The following is a 16423-nucleotide window of genomic DNA, read 5'->3' as shown; positions in this document are numbered from 1 at the left end:
GACTTTTTTTCCCCCCCTCACGTCCCACTCCCCTGCTAAGATTGATTGCTGTCTTCGCTTGGCCATGTGCTTGTTTATGTGAGACGGTAACCACAAAATGCCTTGTGCCGTTGCTCTGAAGAGGATCGGGGTATTTTTTTCGGCCCTTTTTTTTTATTCTTCCTTTGGACTCACAGAAAAGCCTGTGTGTGTGTGTGTGTGTGTGTGTGTGTGTGTGTGTGTGTGTACACACTAAGGAAACAGCTTTTATCACTTACAGCAGTCGCACAATAGGACTCACATCCATGTGTTACTAGGTGCAGAGGGAGAGTGAAAGCATGGGTTTTGAATTTGTGTGTGTGGGTGTGGAGCGTTTGGAGCACAGATCATGCTCAAGATCCTTGTTGTCCACACCTATTTAACAGGTTGTGGATCACTCTAAACCCTTCACACCAGATGAAAGAGCACTCTTTCTCTTTAAAATACACAGCTCATCTTTTAAAAATATTTCTCTCTCTCTCTCTCTCTCTCTCTTTCCACCTAATCCGCATCACTGAGTGAACTCATTGTCCATTTGTTTTAGAGGAGCAGCCTGCTAAACACATTTGCCTGGAGAAACGAAATTTCCAATAGGGTTTTGATGCGATTGTAGTGCCTGCCCAGAACGCCAGGCATTCGAAGAATGTCAAGCCCAGATCAAGCGGCGTCTCAACCTGTCCACACGCTGCAGAGCTGCGGTGAAACACTGAAACACACCGAGCCGCGCACTTGTAACTCCAAAACTGATTTCTTGTCCAGTTCATCGAAGACATTTGTGCCAGTCAGTTCAAATTAGGACGATGTAGTAGCCTGGTAACATCCACCAAAACACCGGAGGATTACTTTTCAGAGACGGAGAGCAGAGAATGAGACGGAGGGAAAGCAGACACAGTGACTTCCACCAAATCAAAACCAGCGTAAACACTGTTCTTACATCAAGAAAACATCATTACCTGTGTATCCACTAACCTAATTTTGCATAAAATTAGAATATCTAGGAGATATTTTCTCAAAACGGTTTTGCAAAGCAGCCAAATCTTCTTTGTTCCTTAATATCAAAATTGAATCTTATTTCCTCAGTTATATTGAACTCTACCATCTCCACATGTTGGCCTCTGTTAACTGCTGGAGGGATGCTCAGCTTTTGGAGACGCAGATGCATCAATGGTCAATACTCCGATAGTTTCTCCTTCCTTCTCCTCTCCCACTCGTTGCCTCCGTTCCCCCGCTGGGATTGTGATGGAAACTCCAGCTGACTTGTGACGGTGCCGGAAAAGACCTCCTTACCTTCACTGTGAACCTGCAGTATATTGGAAGTTCAGTGTTCTGCCAAACCCCAATCGGAGAGGAACTGGTTAAAAAACTGAGAGTAACTGTAGAATTCCTGTAGCTTTGTGGTATTAAATCAATTATCTTTGCTCCGAAGGGGTTGATTGTGTTTTCATTTGATACGAAATGAAATTCACACTGTGGTAAATTGATTTAAAATGACATAAGAAACACGCGGAAAGAGTCATCCTTTCGTAGGAGCGGGTAAATCTGGTGATAGTGGTGTGTAGGCGTTCACTAAACGTGGTCGCTGCAACTGAAAAGTAGAGTGAAGTTCAAGAGAAGACGGATTTTATGGATGCCAGAGAGGAAATTCACGTTACAGCTGCATATGTAGAATAAAAGAGTGTTAGACAACAGCTTCTTAAAGTACAATTCTCTCACCCTGGTAATATAGAATCTCTGACAAGCCCCAGGTGTATTATCGTAATGTACATTATGGATGAAATGTCTTTTTTAATGATGTGTAAAGGGACACAAGTAAATTGAACTTTTTTGAAAATGCATAATTTTGTAAAAATCTGAAAAAGAATCCTCAGGATGTCCTATGAATTACTGACTTGAACCTACACTTTTCCAAACAGAGGGCTGGGGTTTTAAACGGAGGTGTCTCATTTGTGGGGGAGATATTCGCGGCAGTGTGTCTCTCTAACCTGTGACTTGTGTCATTTTGACGCGTTTCTGTGTTTGTGCAGGACCCACGGGTGTCGGCCTGAACGAGCTCAAGAGGAAACTGTTGATCTCGGACCCTCAACACTTCAGTGTGACCATCCCACGTAAGTTCCCTCATCGCGCCGAGGTCGAGGTCGAAGTCAAACCCTGTCTGAGTGTCTGCGGGCGAATCCAGCATTCGCTGAGAATCTTCCAGTAGATTCCATTCGTCTTCCAATCTTTCCTCTCAGCTTATTTCCTCTTTCCTCTTTCTTATCTGTGTGTGTGTTTGTCTTACGTGTGAGCGTGTGTGCATGTGTTTTATACATTGTTTCCGCCGTAAGTTTTTTACCAGACCAGGGTTTTAGATCTGCTATTTACTGGCAAATAGACAGCGTTTGGCCTTCTCCACATGGTGCACAATGGTTTTTAAGTAAGGCAGATGGACTGTGAGACATTAGTAAACAATTGTGAACTGTGAAATTATTCCCCCCCCCCCCAAAATCAAGACATCAAGATCAAATCGAGACAGAATCGATCATTTCAATAAAGTATTGTGTCCTCACATAACTTAATTTCCTTTTTAGGTGTTTATCCTTTTTAGGTGTTTATATTATTTATTATTAACTTTTCAAAAGTCAGTCAGAGAATACAATGATCCTACCAAAGCCAAACCTCATTGATTTCCTTATTATTCTTCACTTTTTTTTTTTTTTGCACTTCTTACTTTACTTAAATGGAAGAGGAGACATTAGATAGAAGAGGACAGGACAGTTTTCCGTATTATTTGAGATCTGTTTTCAAGATCTGGTATTTAACCGAGCTCTAGTTCCAAGTTTTGCAAGTGGAGTTAGCCATTATTCTCTCGTTGAAAACAAACCCCTGTGGCTGTAAGTGAGCCCAGTGTATTAATGATGTAACTGCAGTACCTCTTGCCCTAAAATAAAGATTAAATAAGCAAAAACAGAACAAATTGAAATATTTTTTGTCTTTGTTCTGTTGCCGTGCCCTCCCTCAAACATCGAGTAACCGACACTACAGCTGCATCATGTGAATCGCATGTCTCCCTCTCGGATTCCTCTGAATCCGTGCACCCATAGCAGCTTCTTGTTCATCCGTCCACCGGGACAAACACATTGGAAACACATTTGGCGAAAAAAAATGCGAGTGCGCAAGATGCCAGATCAAATTCCCGACTACACAGCGACCCGGTGCACCCTGTGAGTTTTTTTAGCTACAAATCAAAATAATCACTTTTAGGCGAGGGATGTATTGCTCACTCGTTCCAGTGACGTTTTCACAGTGTGTGACGGCGCTTGTGGTTGTTTGTTTGAGAGATGGCGGTTTCTGTCTGAGACACACACACACACACACACACACACACACACACACACACGGTAATAAACCGGGGGAGCAGATCCCAGGCAGCGCGGCCGGTCCTCTCCGGGCCCCGGGTGCGTGGCTCTCCTCCTGTGTAATTGTCAGCTTTTCACAGTCTGTCTGACAAGCTCCAAATGATGGAGGAAATGGCGTTTTTCTACCTCTGAAGACTTGCCATTCCACTGCTTCACGAATTGGCACCAGGCTTCTCTTTCTCCTTTCTTTCTCAATTTATTTCTCACTTTTCTTTATGTCTTTTTTTGTCTCTCTCCCCCTCCGCCGGCCTCCTCCCTTTTGCTCCTTTTTTACGCACCGACAGACAGCCTGCCATAATTTTGGACACCATCCAGCACCGTTGCAAACGACTGGCTCTCCGCACTTTGCCAGCATTTTTGAAGTTTCTTCTCAGTTATGAGATGTCCCAAAGGCAGCGTGTTGGGACAAATAAATCTTTTTGATTCATTCCTTTAAGCAGGGCAACGGCATTATTAATTGTGTTGTTACCATCTGGAGCTTTGAGGGAGACTGCAACACGAGAAAATATGAGGCCTGCTAATATTAATTGCCGTGTTTGTTTTCGTGCCGTGTGGCATAATGGATGTGACCCAGTCTAAGTCTGACACTTGAAATGTCCCTGGTATTAAAATCCCATCGGTTCTGCCTTTTATTTTATTTTTCCACAAGGGCTGTTAATTGTTCTCAAATGTGACCTGTGATGCTGCGTTTAATGTAGCCCAGACTCTCTGATTGTGACCCCGTATAGAAGACGTATGGCACAAGCCCTGGCTCTCGCTGAGAGGAAAGAGACTCCGAAAGTATCTCATCTCCGTCCTTTTTTTTTTTTTACGTTTGATTGCTGCCAATGGACACATGGATGTGTTTAACACTTGCTGTTGTTTCAGATTAAGCCCGAAAGCATTACCCCTTTTTTGTTAATTTGAAAACCGGTGCTGGGGAGACCACCGGCTTGTGGCCCTGGTGAAACCTTGGGTTTCTCTCTCTCTGTCTCTCTGTCCCTCACTCTCTCTCTCTCTACTTGTTGCTGTAAAATGTAAACCAGCCGTCTAAGGAACACAAGGAGCATTACAATAAGCCATTAGAGTAGGGGGGTTAAACATTTTGATTCCGGTCCAAGCTTACTGATATTTTCCATGATTTGAGAATGAACGGATGCACATTCTTCTGTTGCACTGTAATTATTTTCTATGCCACAAAGCAGATGCCAAAATAGTGCATGGTGGATGGTGTTGGTCTAACTATCGAGAGGCTGTTTGGCAGCGCGTCGTACACATTTCTGAATGGGCTTGTATAAGTATATGTTATCTTATGAAAAGGCTCGTCTGGCCCTCGCCTCGTCTTTTTCCTACCGTTGTCTGGGGCTGATGACAGAAACTCATTGATCTTCTTCAGTGTCTTCTCCAGTGCGTTTGGATTTATTGCCATCTTTCCTCCTCCTCCAGCAAGTGACACAGTGTATAAATCACACAACTGGTTGAGCACGAACTCTGTAGATCAGTCTGGACCTTATAAAACGAAAGGCACTGCCTCAACACATGCTGACGGGAAGAACAACTCGGAGGAAGGTAGAGCAGAGCGCGGCGGTTCTGGTTGCAGGTGATAAAAACTTTTAATAGTTTGTTTTGGAATTGGCGCAGTGTCAGATGGGTGCGCACCTCTCACCTCTGACCTTTTTGGAAGTGCTCCTGAAATGAGCCGGAGTGTGAGTCGACCTCTTGACCCTCGCAAATCCAGCAGCACGGCCTGCTCACGTTCCCTCCACGTGCCGCCCCTCAACCGCCCATTTTACAGCGAGGCTCTATGGTTTATGGCCAAGTAAATGCAGAGACTTGATGTTAATGAGAGCTCCCGAACTCAATTACCTTCCAGCGGCTAACGCCGTCGGCTAACGCCACACCTTCTGTTCCTGCAGGCGCTGCAAGCCACATTACAAGGGACGTTTAATAAGACACAGTAAACCTCTGCTGAATGTCAGTTAAGTGTCTGAGTTTGGTGCTACAGCACTACAGGTTGTGTATTTTATAGCGCTATTACACAATAATATATACAAGGGTTGGCATGGCCCGGCGTGCTGTGTTTCAGACTTTTTTAGAGATGTTAATAAGGGGCTCGGTTTAGATGGTTTCTGCCTTAGGAGTGAGTCAGACAGTCTGGGTTTGAGGTAATCACTCTTCCTCTTCTCCTCCTCTCTCAGACACGAGTCGGGCCAAGAGGAACCAGGAGAGCGACGGCGTGGAGTACCACTTCATCTCCAAAAGCCTTTTTGAGACGGACATCCACAACAACAAGTAGGCACATGTGTGACTGGTAAAAGTAAAGGGGGGGAAAAAACAAGTGACTGTACAAAGAGTTTATACCGTGAACAGTGTTTTCAATTTAATAGCCCAAGAACTACATTTGCGACAAAATGTGAACAATACATGTTCAGTTTAGACAGGGTGCACACAGCAAAGTTTACATAAGTGTACGTAAAGGCAAACAGTTCCTCTTCCACAGTGGTGCTTTGGTTATCCCCTCTCTCAAATAGCAGGCCTTTCACCAAATATCTCTTATTGAGTCCTTCTCACAACTGCGAGACAGTAATTCCAGTTTTATTCTAAAGTGTGATCTGTTGAATTGTTTCAGGTTGAAATAATCATGCTTTGCTATAATCACGTGTTTTGTTTTGTTTCTTAAAGAAAACAAGAGATGACTTGGCGAGGTGGAGGTTTTCTTTGCAGTCAAACTGCCTTTATCATGAGGTCATGAGGTTGACTCTAGTTTATCTCAATTACTCAACAAAATCAGATATTTTTCATTGCAAATAATTCCTGGTCATTTAGGTATTAACTTGACATTTTGAGAAACAAAAGAACAAAATTTTGTATATGAATCGTTCGTGACACCTTGATCGTGTGTTGATCATAGCGCTACCTTGCTCAGCTGTTTCACTCGGTTAAATAATCATGAAAGATGAGTATTGTTTCGTATTTTTATTGATAGATGAATTGTAATGTAATCAAATCAACTGTCGGTATCGTCTTACATCAGCTAATGGATTAATGGACTTATCTTTCTACACTAATCACATTAAAATTTTAAAAAATGTAGTCCAATTACATGGATACATGGTTTGATTTTGCCTTTTGGTATTTCAAAATGTAATGACAAACCCTGTGTTGAAAAACAAACAAAAGAAGTGATGTCAGACCGATCACCCAAATGAAAACAACAGAATCTCTCTCTGTGTGCTCTGATCAACCTCATCACTGCCACAGTGAAGGCCGCGGTCTGACTGGTCCGGCGCTCGCTGCCACTGTTCAAACTCATCCTCCCCGCCGCCGTCTGTGTGTCTCCGTAGCCGAGCGTGAGCCGGTGTTGACAGGGCCGGGCCCTGCGTTTGGTAACGGATCTCCAGACGCTGGCCCCGAGGTCTCCTGGGTCAGCTTCCTCCTTTCCTTAGGCGCTCTCTCCCAGCGCGGCCACAGCGCGGCCCGCCTTGACATTTGTGGCCGACAAATTGAAATGCAAGTTGTAGTAGTCATAAGAATGATTGATGCCTTTCTTCTGGTGTCACACGAGCGGGAGGGGGAAAACTGCACGGTGTGCGCACTGCAAAACATTTACGCACGCAAACAAGCACACACACTGAATATGACACTGCTGCTGGTGAGTGCATATTGAGTGTCAGAGCATGCAGAGGGAAGAAGGGACAGGGGGCCTGTATATTTAGGTCATGTTGCGGTGTAGGTTCGAGGCATGCAATGTTATTCAGGGAGTCGGAGGGGTGAGTGACAGGGCTGTGATGTGGGGTGGATGCGTGGGACAATCCACGCTGAAATTACAAGGCAGCGATGTAGAGCAGGGGTGAGATGAACTTGTTTGTGTTATGCCTCGTTGCATGCAGCAGAAACAATGCGCCCTGTGCAGAAATAAAAAAAGGCCTCTGACTTTTGGCCACAACAACGTGTGTTTAGCTCGAACAACTTTCCCAAGGGAAGCCTTGTTCTGTGTCAAAGTGGCAGCAATCCATACTCTCGGTGTGTCCAAACCTCCGTTGGCGTGCTCTATTGTAATCTATATACCTTCTCCTCTGACGCCAGCAAGCACAGAATACTGCGAGGTGTGACTTTTTAAACACGGGCTACTGTAAGCTCTTAAACGATTTTCCCGTAACGTTCGTTGAGGTTTAAGCCTGCCTTTTAAAATTAAAAAAAAAAAAAAAAAGCGGAGAAAAACCTTCTTACATGGGGAATCACCATAAAACGTTCTTTTCACATGGCATCGGTCACACTGAGGCAGTCATTCTGCCCCGACACTCGTCATGAGCAGCCTGCGAGCATACCACGCCGTCCTATTAGCTGCAAATTCTTTCCACGTCGTTACTCCGCTCGCTGCCATTTTTTTTTTTTCCCCCCTCCTTGTTTTCGGCTAAAAATACACTGCTTGCCTTTTTCTCTCTCGTGACATCTGATTGGTGTGAAAGGGGGGAGGATTATCTGGTGGAAAAGAAGTTTGATTGCCCTGCACCCATGCAGTTGCACAAGTCCCGGTGGATCGAGGGAGCTTTGTGGTCTCTGTGGGACAAACAGGTGTTACTGATTGAACGGGGTAGCGCAGGAGATTATATAAAAACGCGCTCAGCCAAAGTGTCTGGTTTTTGCGTTTCGCTAGAGAATGCTATCTACTGATCTGTCTGCGGCCGAGAGAGTAATCCGCCTGTCTCTGTGGATTTGTCGGGTTGTTTTTTTTATATTGTGATTTCTAAAAACGAATCTCAGGAGTGCGCTGACACAGTCGACAAGATTAGGACAGGATTGCAATGTTACACCCAGAGGACATTAATGGCCATTAGATACTATCCGCTGCACATGAATTATCAAAAAAGGGTCGTGTTTTTTTGTGTTCAACACATTTCTCTTTCTTCTAATCTCTTTCCATCTCACCTCACAGGTTCATCGAACACGGCGAGTACAAAGGCAACTACTACGGGACGAGCTTAGACTCGATACGCTCCGTCCTCTCCAAGAACAAAGTGTGCCTATTGGACGTCCAGCCACATGTGAGTGACACAAGCCCTCAAACTACCTCTCATCATCCCGCCGTCCCTCACTTCCCCTGTATTTTTAGCCCTTTGGCACCTCCATTCCTGCCTATCTCGGGAGCAGATCTCTCTTCTCTGGCTTCTTGGCTGCTTACCCGGTTACCAAAAGCAGGTTTTTTTAAAAGCCAAAAGCAGATTTTGAAGGGAGCAATTACTGCTAATTTCCTCTATTTGAAGATTTCCTCTATGGCTTATGTGTCTTGGGTGGTGGCGATCAGACCCTACGCAAATGGCCGGCATGTTGCTGAGCCCCAACAAACCCCTGAGCACAGTTTTCCTGTTAATCCAGGGCTGCACCCACATCGTCCAGCTTCTACACAAAGGAACAAATATATAAACCATTATATAGATTAGCCTGGCATGTTTGCAAACCTGCCCCGTCTGAGCAGCAACGAGAGTCGGCCCCCGAGCCCTCAGGTTAAGAGTGTGAGAAAACGTCTGTGCGAGCTTATGTGGGTGTATGTGCATTTGTTTTCGTACTTTTTGTCTTTGCCGCACTTTTGTGGTGGGGTGCTGGAGCCAGCGCTCACCCCCCCCCATACCTCCACTATGAGCCCATTGTCCGACATGCCTCATGGATCGGATCAGTGGCAGTGTCAAAGCATGTTATTGCTCCCATGTCGACTTGCAGAGCAACTGATGAAAGGCACGCTGAACGCCTCCCAGGGGTTCCTCTCCTCTCCCTCCCTTTAGGCTTTTTTATCCATCTCCCCATCAGTTGTGGGTTTGGGCCCACCGCCTATTAGCACAGTGAGAAGTCCTGATCACGGTGCCAGAGCCGGAGGAGGGCTGCGAGCCCGACGCCACCGCTAACCAAATCTGACCTCTCTGTTACCCCTGTACGACCAGATTCACCGTGTTGTTTCGTGCAATTGTCGCCCCAAAGAGGAGACGAGAAGGCCCGAACAGATGTCGACAGTTGCTATGTTTTAAAACATGCCACATGCACTGTGCCGCCACAGGCCTGTTATTTGTTTCACCCACCCATGCATTAATACATTCCCAACCTTTTTTTGGGTTGTGACCCGGTAAAACTAATTGTAACGAGATAGGATGTTATGTGATAAATGTACGTTCAGTTACTTTTACATTCCTGTTTTTTTATCACTGCTAACACCTTACACTCTTTCTCTGCTTCTGTTTGCTCTCCTTCTGTCTCTCCGTTCGAAAGACGATAAAGCACCTGCGGACGGCGGAGTTCAAACCCTTCGTCGTGTTCGTGAAGCCTCCAACGGTCGAGAGGCTGCAAGAGACCAGGAAGAACGGTAGAGTCATTTCGGGCAAGGACGACAAGGGATCGGCCAAGCCATTCACGGTGAGACGACGTGTGTGGAGGGGAGAAAGTTTACTTCTCACCCAGACGCACATTGATCAACATAATATGTTGTTTAGAGCGGTTTAAACTGCCCAGAGTACCAGATGGGTCACGTTGGCCTTGATATGCTATTCAGATTAGATTAAGCTAGATGAAGGTTTAATGAACCATGTGGGGAAATTACAGCAGAAAATAACAGGATACGGCTAATAAGGGGCCACATTAAGTAAGGATAAAGAGGAATATAAAACATATACCCGCAGACAAAATTCACCACAGACACAAAGAGCTTCCAAACGAAAGTTATTTATATAAAATGAGTTATTTTCTGTTATTTATTGTACGGGGTGTTAGCCTTTCTGCGTGGCAAGAAGGTAATCACTCTTAGCATGTAGCTGGTGAACTCACACGGAGTCAATGATGATGATGATGATGTGGAAATGGTATTATACCATAGAAACATATGGCTTTACACCTAACAGATTAGCTGCACAAGAAATAACAGAAACAATATCTGGACCCCGTGTGTACATTGTGTGTGTGAGTGATGAGGTCATCCCTCACACACCTTCATCCCAGCCCAGTGGGAACTCAGATGAAACCAATTAGACAGTGCTCTGTGTTGCTGTGGAGTTGACGAGCGGCTTGAGGTGGATGATGGTTTTCCCAGCCCCACCGGGCCCAGCGCTCGCTTGCTCGCGTGTCTGGATCACCACGGGCAACTTAAAAGGCCCAGATCCCGGCCCGCAACACACCTGGGACACCCTGATGTGACGCCGGGGGGCCGAGAAACCTGAGGAGAGAGGGGAAGCTGAGAAAAGAAGGACGTGGCCGTCAAAGAGATGGAGACTGACTGGGCCGCAAACCTGCGCCGACGTTGCGTGGGGCGCGAACTGGGCTTTGCAGGCGCAGCAGGATGTGTAAAGTGTGACACCTGAGGCCCCTTATGTTTTATTTATTTAGGTTTTTATCTGTTTCTCTGTTGAAAACACATGCAAAGCATGTGGCCAGACAATTACATCATCGATGATTGCTCACAATCCATTGCAGTTTCTCTTCTTCACCGCTGTCCCTTTATTGGCTCCAGCTGAAGTAAAACAAATACACTTGTATGAAAGTGTGTGACGGGTAGACATATTTCAACCAGGTCCTGAGTAAAGGTCCATGAACACTGACAGGACTTAAACCACAACATTTTGGCTATTAAAGGCTCTGCAAAAGAAGCTGTTGTCGGGCGAGTCGTCTCAGACATATTCAATCCATCGCCAGCTGTTTTTCTCTCGGAGAGACAGGTCTGCTTTAATGATAAAGGCTGAGGAACAGTCGTCTCATTGTTTCGGCAGCGCGGGCCCGACTTTAGCCCCATTGTTTGAGCTGGAGACCGTTCAGAGAAGGTTTTTTAGAAAAAAGGGAGCGTATGAGGAGAAACAAGCAAAAACTGATTTGTAGAGACCTGTTCGGGTTCTGACACCTATTTCGATACGGGTGTGTTTTATTGCCGTCAATAATTTTTGATTTCTTCCTGCGGACGAGCGACGATACGTGCGGCTGACACAGTGTGCTGTTCTGTGCCACTAAAGTGTTGAAAGGGTTTATAGTCCCATGAGTGGATTTTTCCATTTTGGACGTAATTTACAGTAAAATCCCAAATCGAATGGATACAGTAAAGAAAATAAAAGCCATAAAAACATTACATCGTTTATAGCCTGTAGCAAGGAGAAACATCAGTGGTGAAAAACCAAACTGAGAGTCAACAGCCTGACAAAGTACTTTAACAGGCACAAGACACTACATCATTTAATGTGGAAATTAAGCAATCTAGTGGCAGTGGGGATAAATGAGTCCCCGGTGCTTTTCTTCTCCAGTTTGGCCCTCGAGAAGTGGCATCGGCTCAAAACTGCCCTCGGAGGAGAGCGACCCAGCACGGATCGTTGGATGCCAAAGACTATCCACTCGCTCCCGCTTGCCCAGCTTTCCATTGGCCTCGTTTGCCTTCATTATATTCATCTCTCTGCCCTTTTTGTTTCATCCTACATCTATCTTGTTACTCCTTTTTTTGTTTGTTTTTTTTCCACTCAGTCCTCTGATTCTGTTTCCATCTCCCTGCCCAGCTTGCTGTCCCTTAATCGGCTTCCTGCTGTGATTAATGTTCTCTTACCTGGAATGGCCCAAACAGAGACAGACTCAGAGACTCGCTTGGTGGACATGGAAACATCAACGTCTTCCAGGTTCATTCAGTTTCCAGGACACGGTCAGAGGGGTCGTCTCGCCGGCACCGGACACACTGGTCATCTTTCAGCCCTGCTCCAGGTCCAGCGGAGGCTTTGGTCCAGATGACAGAATGTAGTCCTCCTCAAACTTAACCTTCTGCCCTTCCCGTCTTTTTTAGTCTCAGTCTTTTCTCCTCCTGTCGTCCTCCACGGGACACGGGGCTGATAAAACCATCTCATGTTCCTCGCGCAAGAGAGAGTGAGATGGCACGGGTTGGTTTCTAGAAGGTGGATACACGCTAGACAGACCACCAAAAAAAAAAAGGCAGACAGGGCTTTTTGCTAAGTGACACAACGAGTGAGTGTTTATATTTAGGTGCGCGGCTAATCCATTATGAAGCGGAAAACCACCAGAAACATTGTGAAGTAACTCCTGGCTGAAGAGGGCTTCTCTAAAAACTGAGCCATTTAGGAGTCTTCAACTTTAATAAGACTGTATTTATGTGCGCACACATTGCACACACTCACACACACTCTCAGCTTGATCCTGCATGTTTGTGGGTGTGGGTGCACGTGTGTGTGTGTTTGAGTTCCTGCGCATGAATGTGCATCTGTATGTATTTATAATTGTGTGTTTGGCAGGAGGGATTCACTGTAAAAACCATATCTGTCCAGAAAATAAGTTGAGTGTTCCCAGGAAAAAGCATGAGGCTAAATCAGTGCCGCCTTTTCAGCCCCTGCTGTTGCACTGAGAGCAGCAGGATGAGCCAGAGCCCACACGGCTGAAACCAGAAAGCCTCAGCGGGACCACCATGGAGAGATACCTGGGCTCTTTCAGAATACTCCCATCTATGAATACCGGAGCCTCAGATTGGCAATATTTACCCCTAACCTGATTTTAAATATGGTATTTGGCCTATTCCTCTCAGTAAGCACGTGGTTTTTGTTCTTTACACTGGAAAATCTGATTTGCATGTTGACCTGGAAAACTCTTTATCCCCCTGGAGGATACCTGTGTTAGTCTCCATGTCAGCATGTACAGATTCCTCTCCCTCCTCTTGTCCTCCTCTTTTTTTTTTATGGATTTCTGAAATGATAATCTATATTAAAAGTATTTCATCATCGGACATTGCCCCTATTCAAGCCAAAGGATTCTGTAATATCTCACATGTTGTTAAACTAAGCTTCCGTGCTGACCCTTCCATTCTGTGTAGCCATTCAAGTTTAGGAATGAGATAACAAGAAACCTTATTCATTTAAATAGACCAAAACATTATGTTTTCTTGTTTTTCTGTGAATGTAATATCTCAGGGGTGAACTGATTAGATTTTGTTGATCAAAGGTGAGAGGTCAAGGTAACTCTGACATCACAAATCAAAAGTTTTAGTTTTATCAAGCCTCCAGAAATAAGGCACAAGTTATGAGCAAATTGGGGGAAGTGGGGGAAAAAAACCAAGATGCTGCTGCCAGAGAAATCTGTGTCCGCCTGAAGCTCAGTTTTTGTAGATTCACTTGACTGTGCAGCAGGTTCACACAAACCCTGAGCGCCGCCCGCAAGCTGTCATTTTCCCCATCGCACATATAAAATTCCAAAATGCACATGTCTGTCCTCTGTAAATTATGGTTATGTTTTGTCTTCTACTTATTTTGAGGATATTTTGTTTTCTTTTTTGATTTTGGATAACCCATGTGTACCCTGTGGAGGAAATGATGAAAATTCCTTGAGGTCAGGTTGTTGTATGGAGAAGTTTTAGTGTGTGGTCAGTGCCAGGGTTCATGTCTCTAGGGGTAATAAGCGGCTGCGTATGAGCCAATGCAATATGTGTTTACCATCGTGAATTATCTCCTCTTGTTAACCGTGTCTGCTGCTCGCTCTTCACGGCAGATTGGGCAGCCCTGAAATGAACAGCTTTCCATGGTTTGTGCATTCATCTTTTCTTTGTCATTTTCACCTCCGTCCCGTTCTCTCCTCTCTGTTGTCACATACGCCGCAGGAGGAGGACTTTCAGGAGATGGTGAGCACGGCCCAGTCGATGGAGATTCAGAACGGTCACCTCTTCGAGAAGGTCATCGTGAACGACGACCTCTCGGCGGCCTTCGGCGAGCTGCGGTCGGCGCTAAAGAAAGTTGAAATGGAGACTCACTGGGTTCCAGTCAGCTGGACTCACTCCTGAGACGCACATCTACTGCAAAACGGGAGAAAAGGGAAGGGCTTTGACAAAAATAAGCAGGTTTTTATCTTCTTTTTTTATATATCTGGATGGTGGATGGGGCAAATGGAATAAAACAAGACTCCAGACTCGTTGTACCTGCGGTGCACAGAGCTAAAAATACGTCTTTCGCTCGCGATCAGGTTGGATTTAGATCTGTGCTGCGGTCTGGATACCAATCCCCAGGTCTGACCAGATCTGACGGGGTTGCGGCTCAGGAATTCCCGCCAGAATATGGGTCTTGGACATCGTACTGGATCTCAGTTCTGGTCACAGAATCGTGGCCATGAGTCGGAGCTCTTTGGTCCAAACCAGACTGTGGAACGAGCCTGGATCATCATTGCACCAGCAGTCCCGCCAGCACATCAGCAACCCCGCCAACCACGTCTCCTTTTTTTTTCTTCTTTTTTTTTGGGGGGTGTTTATAACATTAGACCATTAGAAACCAAAGGGATTGACATATTTCTTCTTGGTGGACAACTTACATGTGTACGTCTGTAAGAGAACACGACCTCCAAGGGGCGAAATGAGAGAAAGAAAACATACTTGCCTTCTGTCACGGCTTCCATGACTGTTTCTCCAAACAAATCGTTGTCAGGTACACTCTCAAGAAAGGGCAAAAAGTGTAATTTAATTTAAGAGAAATTAATATATTTTCTAATATCTTCCAGTTTTTTTGCATTACCTTTTATATACATATCTTGACTTTTAGAGAATCCTGTTCTCCCCTGACAGCTTTTATACACGCGAGGCATATCTTCTTTCAGACAAACGTTTTGATTTCATCACCCTTAAGTCTAGTTTTCCACCTACAAAGCACATAAGGAGCTTTTTTATTTAGGTGTTATATATTCCATTTTCAAAAAGCCACCCCTTCGCATGACGGTGCCCAGCATAACAGCTTTGCCGTTTCAAGTCCCACAACTGGACGCTCTTGGCTGCCTCCTTGAAGAAAATGTTCACCATTCTGTTTTATTTGGGTGGGGGCTCTATTTTTATTCACATAAAGAAATGACTTCAGCAATGCTGCTAATGGTGGGCACCGTAGCGCACTTCCAGGATTTCAATTTACAGTAATGCTAAGTAGCTGCTCCCGACTTTATGAGCAGTAGACGTTTGTTGCTAATGTGAGTCTCCCATTCCCAGTCCAACTTACACATTTTTTAACTCTGTCTTTTTTTTTCTTTTTTTTTTCTTAAAATTCTATCGTAGCAACACGTAGCTCTGGCATCTGGGAGACTGGTTTTGAAAACAGCTAGCCGGCCTCTCCAAAGTTCAAAAACATGCCTACCTATGGTTCGTCTTAAGTTATTATTTTGTGATGTTTGTGTTCTGTTTGTGGACAAGAAACGTCCCCACTGCTTCGAGTCTTGATGCTAAGCTTAGATAATTACCTATTAATACTTAACGTTTACATATCAGAGTGATATCTATCCAGCTCACTAGGTGTTTTTTCCACCTCACGTTGAAATGCCCACATTTATCTTTGTCCTTTTTTTTTTAACTTTTTACCATCAACTATATATAATTTATATTTTTAATTTCTCCATTTTAAAAAGGGGAAGGACCGTGTATGCGCTTCAGGAATGATAACGCGTGTTTTGGAAGGGATTTTAACACCTGTCACTCTTACTTAGTTTTTTTTTTTGTTGTTGTTGTTTTTGTCATTTTAGTATCACGTATAATGTTTTGTTTTTTTTACTTGTCATCGCTTCATATCTGACTCAGCTGCCATCTGCTCCATTGCTCCAAATCAGATTTGTACGTTGTCCAGAATTTTATTTTTTAATTTCATGCTGTAAATGAAATGCTGTTTATGAGGCAAGGCGTTTGAATTTCACATTATTCTTGATAACGGCTGCATTTTATATTAAAGGCGATCCAACTAAAACTTGTATTTCCAAGGTGATGCATTAAATTCAATGAGCAGTAAACATGGATGTGCGGGATGGAACGGTATGAGAAAAAAATATTCCAGCATTTGTGGGACCGCTGCCCTGGAGCGTCATTCACATTTCACATCGACATCTTTCAGCTGCTCCAAAGTGCAGAGTTGTGTAAACACAGCTGACATGTTTCTTCTTGACAGCGGCAAATATCAGTCACTGGCTGTTTTTATCACATCTGAGCCGTTACAGCAGAATTTACATTTGACAATATCCGAGTACTTGATGATTGTCAAATTGTTATTTGTCTTCCTTGTGGCTCA

General features: G+C 44.6%; 1 protein-coding gene across 3 annotated transcripts in view; it reads left to right on the top strand.

The window, feature by feature from the left end:
- mpp7a (MAGUK p55 scaffold protein 7a) overlaps positions 1-16111 on the top strand; it is a 115983-nt gene extending 99872 nt beyond the window's left edge. For all 3 annotated transcript variants that reach the window (XM_035619179.2, XM_035619174.2, XM_035619177.2), the window contains 5 exons: positions 2043-2123; positions 5591-5684; positions 8329-8437; positions 9651-9794; positions 13999-16111. In XM_035619179.2, the coding sequence (XP_035475072.2) occupies positions 2043-2123; positions 5591-5684; positions 8329-8437; positions 9651-9794; positions 13999-14178 (608 nt within the window). In that variant the 3' untranslated portion in view covers positions 14179-16111. The remainder of the gene's footprint in view (positions 1-2042; positions 2124-5590; positions 5685-8328; positions 8438-9650; positions 9795-13998) is intronic.
- Positions 16112-16423: the final 312 nt, after the last annotated feature.

Source organism: Scophthalmus maximus, chromosome 21, assembly GCF_022379125.1.
Source record: "Scophthalmus maximus strain ysfricsl-2021 chromosome 21, ASM2237912v1, whole genome shotgun sequence".
NCBI lineage: Eukaryota > Metazoa > Chordata > Actinopteri > Pleuronectiformes > Scophthalmidae > Scophthalmus > Scophthalmus maximus.
This window is presented reverse-complemented; position numbering and strand designations above follow the sequence as displayed.